Genomic DNA, 8,943 nt, shown 5'->3' with positions numbered 1-8,943 from the left:
TTTAATTTACTTATTTTACTTTATGTGTATAAGTATTTTGCTTGAATGCATGTCTGTGCACCACCTTTGTGCTTGGTGCCTGCAGAGGCCGTCAGATCCCTAGAACTGGGGTTGTGGACAGTTGTGAGCTGCCTTATGGGTACAGGGGACTGAACCTGGCTCGTCGGAGGAACAGCAAGTGCTCTTAACCACTGGCTGCCTCTCCAAAATAACTCTTCAAAATAATTAATTAGACCGCTCAGAAGGCAGAGGCAGGTGGCTCTCTGTGAGTTCAAGGCCAGCCTGGCCTAGATAGTGAGTTCTGGGGCTATGTAGAGAGACTCCGCCTCAGAACTAAATAAGTAAACAAATAAATTAGGGGAGAAAGGGTTTGTTTTGACTCCTAGCTCCAGGCTATATGTCATCACTGCAGGGAAACCACAGGGGCAGGAGCTCCGGGCAGCTGCTCACACTACATCCAGTGCCAAGAAGCTAAGAGCAACCGGTGCTTGGGCCCTGTCCCTCCCTCCTTTACATTCAGATCAGGGTCCAGCCCCCCAACTAGTGCTGCCCACATTTAGGGCAGGAGTTCTGGTTAGTCTTTGTCAACTTGACACAAATTAGGTCGCCTGGAAGGAGAGCGCTTCACCTGAGGAACTGCCTTCATCGGATGGGCCTGTGGGCATATCTGCTGGGCATTTTCTTGATTGTTGCTATGGAAGGGCCAGGCCCATTGTGGATGGTGTCACCCCTGGGCAGGTGGTCCTGGGGTGTATAAGAAAGCAGACTGGGCAAGCCAGGGTGAGCAAGCCAGTAAGCAGCTCCCCTCCATGGCCTCTGCTTCAGCTCCTGCCTCCAGGTTCCTGCCCTGGCTTCCTTTGATGGTGGGCTGTAACCTGTAAGCCATATAAACCCTTTCCTCCCCAGATTGCGTTTGGTCATGGTGTTTATCACAGCAACAGAGAGCAAACTGCGACAGAAGGCCTTCCCACTTCAGTTAACCCGACTGAGAAATCCCTCACAGGCATGCCCCTGGGCCAACCTGATCTCAGTAACTGAGACTCCCCTCCCATGTGATTCTCGATTCCAGATCCTGCCAAGCTAACCACTGAAATTAACTATCACAGTTATCTGCTCCTGCCCACGGTGCTAGAGACCAAACCCAGGACCCAGGCATAGCTAAGCAAGTATTTTACTACTGAGTGACATCTCCAGGCCTCGCTTCAGCCTCAATAGGTCCTTCTGGTGCATGCGCGAGTCTTCCATGGACAGGTCTTCGCTCTTGGTGCCTGTGCAGTACCGGGTTAACTTCGTGTGGAAGCATATGCCTGATTGTGGCAAGCGTCCTTTATTGTACAAACCTTGACTATGAACATAGTGAGTCCTCTGAGTTCTGTGGAGCCAGAGGGTTTTGGTATGGATGTCCAGCTGGCTGGCTGGGCATTCAAAGCTGATAACTGATGAGCCAGCACGGTTATGTTGGCTCTGCCGTGTCCCTACACCAGAAGAGTTTCTGGCGGTCTCCATGTAGTGTGTAGGGCACACTGCGTGGCTGCTGGCCAAGTACAGGGTTCTAAGCCCTGTCTATGCTCAAATGGGGCCAGCCTTTGTTGAGTGCATCCAGCAAAAAAACACCACTTCTAACAACACGTAACACATTGCTAGGCTCCGAGCCAGTGTACCCTGAGGCCTGCTTGTGAGCTTTCCTAGGGTTGCTGGCTAAGAGCCAGTGCCTTGGTCCTAGAGAAAGCTGTCAGTACACGAGAGGAGGCATCCAGCACCTGGGCTCAGACAAGAAAAGGATGGTTGTGGTTCACTGGCTGAGGCACCACATGAAAGAGTGTTATGGGACCTGTCAGGGGGTCAAGTTGGGAGTAGGTGGCCAAGCAAGGCTCTCACTCTGCTGCTTCTCCCCTAGGGGGCGCCACTGAGCCCGGAGCGGCAGGAAGCGAAGCTTTGGGCTCCCGGCTGCAGAGAGGCAGCCATGGGTTTGCAGGGCCCCATGCCGCTGGTGATGGTGCTGCTGGTGTGCGTGGTGCTGGAGAAGTCTGGTGAGCTAAGGAGATGCATCCACCCGGACTGGGGATGATGGGGGAGCATGGGAAACGCGGAGGTCCACTGAAACTCACCTTCTCACCTCCACCCAGGATCGCATGAAGAAAGCCAGGCGTCAGGTGAGGAAACATCTTCCCTGTTGAGGACACCTACAGAGGCTGAGCATACAGAGGTCGGCTCATCTTTTCCACTCCTCTCCCACAGGTCTCAAGAACACCACGAACAAGCTCCTCTCAGGTGACTGGTGGGCACTGTGGAGGGCTGGGGGTTCTGCCAACCACGAGGGAAGGGTTCCAGCGGCATCTCCGGACATTGGAGGAAGGGGGTGTGTGGTTACGTGGTTCTCCCCAGCCCCTTCCCCACACGGGTACCCTGGGGACGCCATGGGCCTGCCTCGGCAGCTCAGCCAGGTATCTCGTTTGTCTGACCCAGTGCCCTGTGGCCGCCGGAACGACATCCAGTCTCTGATAGTGGGCGGGACAGAATCCGTGCAAGGGCGCTGGCCGTGGCAAGCCAGCCTGCGCTGGAAGAAGTCCCACCGCTGTGGAGGGAGTCTTCTCAGCCACCGATGGGTGCTCACTGCCGCACACTGCGTCGTAAAGTGAGTCTGGGATGGCAGGAGCCCCCTAGGGCAGTGATCTTGAACTAGCCTCCTGATATCCTGAGCGCCAAGTTGAGCAGCAGCTGGTCACAGTCAACTAACCTTCCTCATTGCCCCCTGTGGGGAACGCTGTTCTGACTCTTCAGGGTGTTTACTGAGACATTGCCGTGTGGGTATGGGTATATTCGTTTGCAGGAAGACGCAGCCTCCTTCCTCTTCCCCTTGGAGGAGGAGGCAGATGTTAGGCCCACGCCAAGGTTGGCTGGTTAGTTTTGAGGTGGTAGAGCCCAGGCTGGCCTTGAACTTTATATATAGCCAAGGATGATTCATTCTCTTGCCTCTACCTCCCGGCATGCTGGGATTACAGGCATGCAGCACCGTGCTGGTCTGTACAATGCGGGGATCAAACCCTGAGATTCACTCGTACTCAGGGAGTGCACTCTGTCAGCTGAGTTACATCCTCAGCCCCGTACCAGATGTTTATTCTGTCCAGGCCCCACAGCAGCCCCTCCATCTTCTGGGTCGTCTTTGGATTGCACAGGCAGTGTCCTTAGGAAGTGATGAGACCCGTGGGAGCAGTGGTCTTCCTGTTCCTCTCAGAGTGTCCAGGAGCAGAGAATCTGGTTATGGCCTGTCTAGGCTCGGTTCCTACAAGAGGTCCTTTGACCCAAAAGATTTGGTAATGACTAAGGATGAGCAAATAAGTAGTATTAGCCCCATAGTGTCACCTCATACAGGGGTCCAGTGGGCTCGGGTGGCCAGCATTCCTCCCTCCGGGGGGTCCTGATTACTTTCTTCTTCCCCACTAGGCACCTTGATCCAGGAAAGTGGAGAGTCCAGCTTGGGCAGCTCACTTCCAAGCCTTCTCTCTGGAACAGGAAAGCCTATTCTGGCCGGTACAGGGTAAAGGACATCATTGTAAACTACAAAGACACAGTGAAGTTTCACGACCTGGCCCTGCTGAGGCTGGCCTCCTCAGTCACCTATAACGAGGACATCCAGCCCGTCTGTGTCCAGTCCTCCACCTTCATGTTCCAGCACTGGCCCAGCTGCTGGGTGACTGGCTGGGGAGTCCTTGAGGAGAGCATGAGTGAGGCTAGGGACAGAAGGGGCGGGCATGTGGGTGGGCTCTCTTTGTTCCTTGTTTTAACCACAGGAGGCCCAAACTCTGGCCTCTGGAGATCTGCAGGTCTCCTGCCTGCCTGCTCTGCTCACCAGTCTCAGCTTCTCTCCTTGTTCCCACCTGCCAGGAGCTCCCTCCTCTTCTCAAGATGGGGTGATCCCATGGCCAGACAGATATGCAGGAGAGGGGCGCTTAGGCGGGCCGTACTCCTCAGCCAGCCAGGATGGGTGCTCAAGGCCTTCTGGGGAAAATCTCCTTTACATTGAGATTTACTTTACAACTCCAAAATATGGACGTGCACAGTGCTAAAGTGTAGTTCAGTGCTCAGTAGTGCAGTCACAAAGCTGTGACACTGTTACCACTGTCACCAATCCAAGTCCTAACTAGGTGACCCTCCAACACTTTAGCTCCCAAGATCAGGCATATTCAGAGTGGTAAGGCCATAGACTGTCCACCACTTCTAACTACAACATTTTCATCATTTCAAAAAGAAAGCCTGCCAGCCTGGTCTAGAGAGCTAGTTCTAGGACATCCAAGGCTACACAAACAAACCCTGTCTCAAAACAAAACAAAACAAGCCTCAGCAGGCATGGTGGTGTAGATTGAGGGCAGGAAGGTCAGGAGTTCAAGTCTATCCCTGACTCCATATCCTGGACTACATAGCAAGCTTGGGACCAGCCTGTACTACAGGACTACATGTAGCCTTATCTCAAAAACAAAATGGGAAACCTCATACCCCTCCGTCATTTCTTTCAGTCTCCTCATTCCTCTAGATTCTGTAGTCCCTGGCAGCCCAGATCTGCTTTCTGTCTCTTTGGATTTGCCGGCTCTGGAATACAATCAGAGAAGATGGCCTTTTCTGCTGGATTTCTTTCATGTAATTAGTGTCTCCAATGTCGCCCCCATGTGGCATTTGTGGGTACTGCTTCTCTTTAAATTCTAATTCACATACCATTAAGGAACCACCTAAAGAATATACCCCATTTAGTGTGCTCACAATACTGTTCAGCCAGAGATCTCCCACCCAGCTTTTACTCCTCATTATCCGCTCCCTACAGCCCCTGATAACCACAACCCAGCTTTCTGAGCATGCGGCCATCATTTTCAGATACTGCCCATAGAGGGAGTACAGTTTGTGGTCCTGTGAGTCTGGCTTCTTTCACATGCCATCCCGTCTTTAAGAGTGGTCCTTTTTTCTTTCTTTCTTTAAAAAGAACTTGAATGCCTTTATTTCTTTCTTTAAAAAGAACTATGTCATTTACTCTGTGTGTGTGTGTTATATATGTGTTGTATGTGTGTGCATGTGTGTTGTGTATATATATGTATTATGTGTATTGTGTGGTGTGGTATTGTGGTGGTGGGGTGTGTGTGTGTGTGTGTGTGAGAGAGAGAGAGAGAGAGAGAGAGAGAGAGAGAGAGAGCAACTTACAAAAGAGTTGGTTCTCTTCTATTAAGTGGGTCCTGGGGATTGAACTTGGGTCATCAGGCTTTGCCTTTGCCCACTGAGCCATCTCACTGGCCTCTGCTTCTCTTTCTTACCTAATTGCTCTGGCTGAAACTTCCAGGGTATATAGAGCACAGAAAGGAGGCATCCCCACCTCATCATGACTCTTGGAGGGAAAGCGTGCTGTCTTTCACTTTGAGCACGATTTAGCTGTGGCTTTGTGGAGGTGGGTTTCCTTTGGATCCTGGCTTGCTTAGTACTATTATCACAAAAGAGCACTGAATTTTGTATTTCTTCGGAGGGGGGGGATGCATCTTCATATGTATGTGCAGATCTGTGAGCATACAAGTGTGCACGCACATGTGTACAGAGGCTAGAGGTCAGAATTGAGTGTCTTCCTCAATTGCTCTTCACCTCAGGGTTTTTTATTGTTGTTGTTGTTGTTGTTGTTGTTGTTGTTTTGTGTTTTTGAGACAGGGTTTCCTGTGTTGTTTTGATGCCTGTCCTGGATCTCGCTCTGTAGACCAGGCTGGCCTCAAATTCACAGAGCCTGGCTCTGCCTCCCTAGTGCTGGGATTAAAGGTGTGCACCACCACCACCTGGCCACCTTAGTTTTTTTGCATACATATTTTATGCATATATATATATATATGGGTACATACATTAAAAACATATACATTGTTAAATTTACTTATTTGGGCCGGGGCACATGCATACAACAGCATGCACATGATGTTAGAGAACAAGTAGCAGGAATCAGTTCTCTCCTGTCACCGTGTGGGCCCTGGGGACAGAACTCAAGTCCCCAGGTTCAGCAGTAAACACCTTCCCAGATAAGCTGTCTTGATGGCACCAAATCTGGTTGGTTTTGTTTGTTTGTTTGTTTGTTTGTTTGAGTCAGGGTCTCCCGCTGAACCCGAACCTTGCCAGTTCTGCTAGACCAGCTTCCTATGAACCAAAGAGATCCTCTGTCTCCGCCTCCCAGCACTGGGATTACAGACCCACGCTGCCATGCCTGGCTATTGAATTCTGATTTTGTTCTGTGAAAGAGTGTAGAATTGGGTCAAATGCTTCCTCTGCACGGACGGAGACTGTTTTTTCTTCCTTCTGTTAGTGTGTGTCTCTGCTGTGTTGACTTTCCTGTTCAGAGCCCTCACGTCTGATGGGACCTTGTGCCTGCTCATGGATGGAAGCCCTTCCTGCACTGATGGGCTCGGGTGCACATGCATTCATTTCCTTTTTCATTATTTATTTATCTATTGAGACAGGGTCTCTACAAAGCCCTGGCTGTTCTGGAACTCGCTCTGTAGACCAGGCTGCCCTCAAACTCAGAGATCCGCCTGCCTCTGCCTCCCGAAAGCTGGGATTAAAGGCGTGCGCCACCAGGGCCCAGCCTGCCAGCTCTGGGTTTAATTTGCTCCTCTATTCTATTTCCTTAGCTATAAAGAGAAGTTGTTGGTTTGTGGCTTCCCTCTTCATTAACGTAAGCAGTGGTAGTTTCAGTTTCTTCCTGGAACTGCTTTCGCTGTTTCTCATAAATGTTGTGGCATGTTAATCTTCTTCTTTCTTGTTTTGTTTCTGAGGTAGGGTCTCGAACAGCCCAAGTGGATCCTAGACTTTTTACATACTGGCTGAGAATGGCTTTGAACTTCTGACCCTCCGACCTGACCCCACTGAGTGCTGGGATTACAAGCATGCTATAACACAAGCATGCTATAACACAAGCATGCTATAACACAAGCATGCTATAACACACCCAATTATTGTTTGTTTGGGTTTTTTTTTGGGGGGGGTATGTGGAAGCCTCCATAGTTTCTGAAAAACAAACCGACTTTTGGTCTGTGTAGCCCTGGCTGTCCTGGAACTCACTCTGTAGACCAGGCTGGCCTCAGACTCAGAGATCTGCCTGCTTCTACCTCCTAAATGCTAGGATTAAAGGTGTGTGCTGCCACCACCCAGATTATTTTTCTTGTTTCTACTGTAGCAAGGTGTACCCGAGGCTGGCTGGCCCATGCATTTCTGGGCAATTCTCCTGTCTCTGCCTCCCGTCTTGAAGTAGGGATGCTGAGATTATGGATGCTCAGCTCTACATCCGGCATTCACATGGGTTCTGTGAACTGAACACAAGTGATCAGGCTTCTGTGGGGACTGAATTAAGGTTGTCAGTCTTGCACTGTAAGTGCTTTTATCCATGAGCTATCCTATTGGCCTCGGATACTCCGTAAGCATTTATTTTATGTGTATGTGTGTGTACCTGAGTGTGTATATATGTGTGCACCATACGCGTGTAGGAGCCCACAGAGGTGAGAAGATACCAGATCCCCTGGAAATAGAGTTCCAGGTAGCTGTGAGTCTCCATGTGGGTTCTGGGAACTGAATCTGGGTCCTCTGCAAGAGCAGTGAGTGCTCTTAAAAGCTTTCCAGCTCCAACTCTGGGAATATTTTTAAGACAGTGTTTTGCTTTGTAGTCTAGGCTGGCCTGAAACTCACAATCCTGTCACCTCAGTGCTGGGATCCTAAGCGTGTGACACTATGCCTGTGAATTTGGGGACTTCCATTTGGATCCTGTATCCCCAAACTATCTCAGCATCCATCTCTCCCTGTGCCTGGGTAAAGGAATCTCTCCACTGGAACACTCAGGAGCCAGTCCTTCCGGTGCAGAAATAGAGGGACTCAGGAAGCTTCTATTTATCTACCTATCTACCCACCGGCTCTTTCTGTCATACTGGATTGTCCTTGGGTGATCAGCAGGGGGCACCACCATCACGTAGGTGTGCCTTCCCTCCTGCTCCTGCCTTAGAGCGTAGAGGAGACCCTAATATGGTGCTCTGTCTCTGTCCTAACACCCAGAACCGCTGCCACCACCCTACCACCTCCGAGAAGTGCAGGTCACCATCCTAAACAACAGCAAGTGCCATGACCTGTTCAAGATTACTTCTGTCCACCACTTTATCAGCAGTGACATGTTTTGTGCTGGTACTGAGGATGGCAGCGCAGACACCTGCGGTGTGAGTATGCCTACCCCTCGAGGAAGCCCATGCTTCCTCACCCAAGGCCTGAGGGCTCTCTCCATGTGTACCACAACCTGTCCTCAGGGTTCGTCCATGCGAAATCACTTATAGCCTTTAATTGCCCAGCCGAAAAACATGCCTCTCATTTTCCATTTATAATGTTTTTCTTCATCCCTGACCCTCAGAGGTAGAAACCATGGCTCCACTTTCCTGATGAAGTAGCTGAGGCTCTGTTGTTGCCAGGGAGAGAAGTAGGATCCTCACCCAATCTTCTACCCCACAGTGTCCCCTGTCCCCGGGGCCTCTTCCCCAGCCCCACTTACCAGCTCTCAGGCTCACCCATACTGCTCCTCAGGGTGACTCAGGAGGACCCTTGGTCTGCATCATGGACGGTCTCTGGTATCAGATTGGAATTGTGAGCTGGGGAATAGGCTGTGGGCGGCCCAACCTGCCTGGCCTCTACACCAACGTGAGTCAGCACTACAGCTGGATCCAGACCATGATGACCCTCAACAGTGCAGGCAGACCTGATCTGGCGCCGCTACTGCTGTCCCTTACTCTGCTCCGGGCTCCCTGGCTTCTGAGGCCCACCTGAGCCCGTGAAGCTGCAGCTTTGGGGCCAAAGCACCACTGCACTCCTCCCAACCCCAAGACATTCAGTATTGGGTAGGGACAATCCCCTTGACCAGGCTCTTGTCTCCTTTGCCAATAAACTCTTGTGCGTATCTGA

At 51.0% G+C, this 8,943-nt stretch overlaps 1 protein-coding gene across 1 annotated transcript; it reads left to right on the top strand.

Annotated features, from left to right (window-relative positions):
* Positions 1–1,894: 1,894 nt before the first annotated feature.
* Positions 1,895–8,943, top strand: LOC131915867 (serine protease 41-like). The gene is made up of 7 exons (XM_059269177.1): positions 1,895–2,030; positions 2,127–2,153; positions 2,239–2,271; positions 2,467–2,635; positions 3,445–3,725; positions 8,053–8,210; positions 8,569–8,943. The coding sequence occupies exons 1-7, from the start codon at positions 1,964–1,966 to the stop codon at positions 8,806–8,808; spliced, it is 975 nt and encodes a 324-aa protein (XP_059125160.1). The 5' UTR covers positions 1,895–1,963; the 3' UTR covers positions 8,809–8,943.

The sequence above is a fragment of the Peromyscus eremicus genome, chromosome 8a, assembly GCF_949786415.1.
Source record: "Peromyscus eremicus chromosome 8a, PerEre_H2_v1, whole genome shotgun sequence".
NCBI lineage: Eukaryota > Metazoa > Chordata > Mammalia > Rodentia > Cricetidae > Peromyscus > Peromyscus eremicus.
This window is presented reverse-complemented; position numbering and strand designations above follow the sequence as displayed.

What these genes read in the sequence shown, in the direction of transcription:
- LOC131915867 (XM_059269177.1), top strand. Translation starts at nt 1,964, where the DNA reads ATGGGTTTGCAGGGCCCCATGCCGCTGGTGATGGTGCTGCTGGTGTGC. An exon ending in AGTCCTTGAGGAGAGCATGA is followed by an intron (nt 3,726 to 8,052) that starts GTGAGGCTAGGG and finishes CCTAACACCCAG; the next exon opens with AACCGCTGCCACCACCCTAC. An exon ending in GCAGCGCAGACACCTGCGGT is followed by an intron (nt 8,211 to 8,568) that starts GTGAGTATGCCT and finishes ACTGCTCCTCAG; the next exon opens with GGTGACTCAGGAGGACCCTT.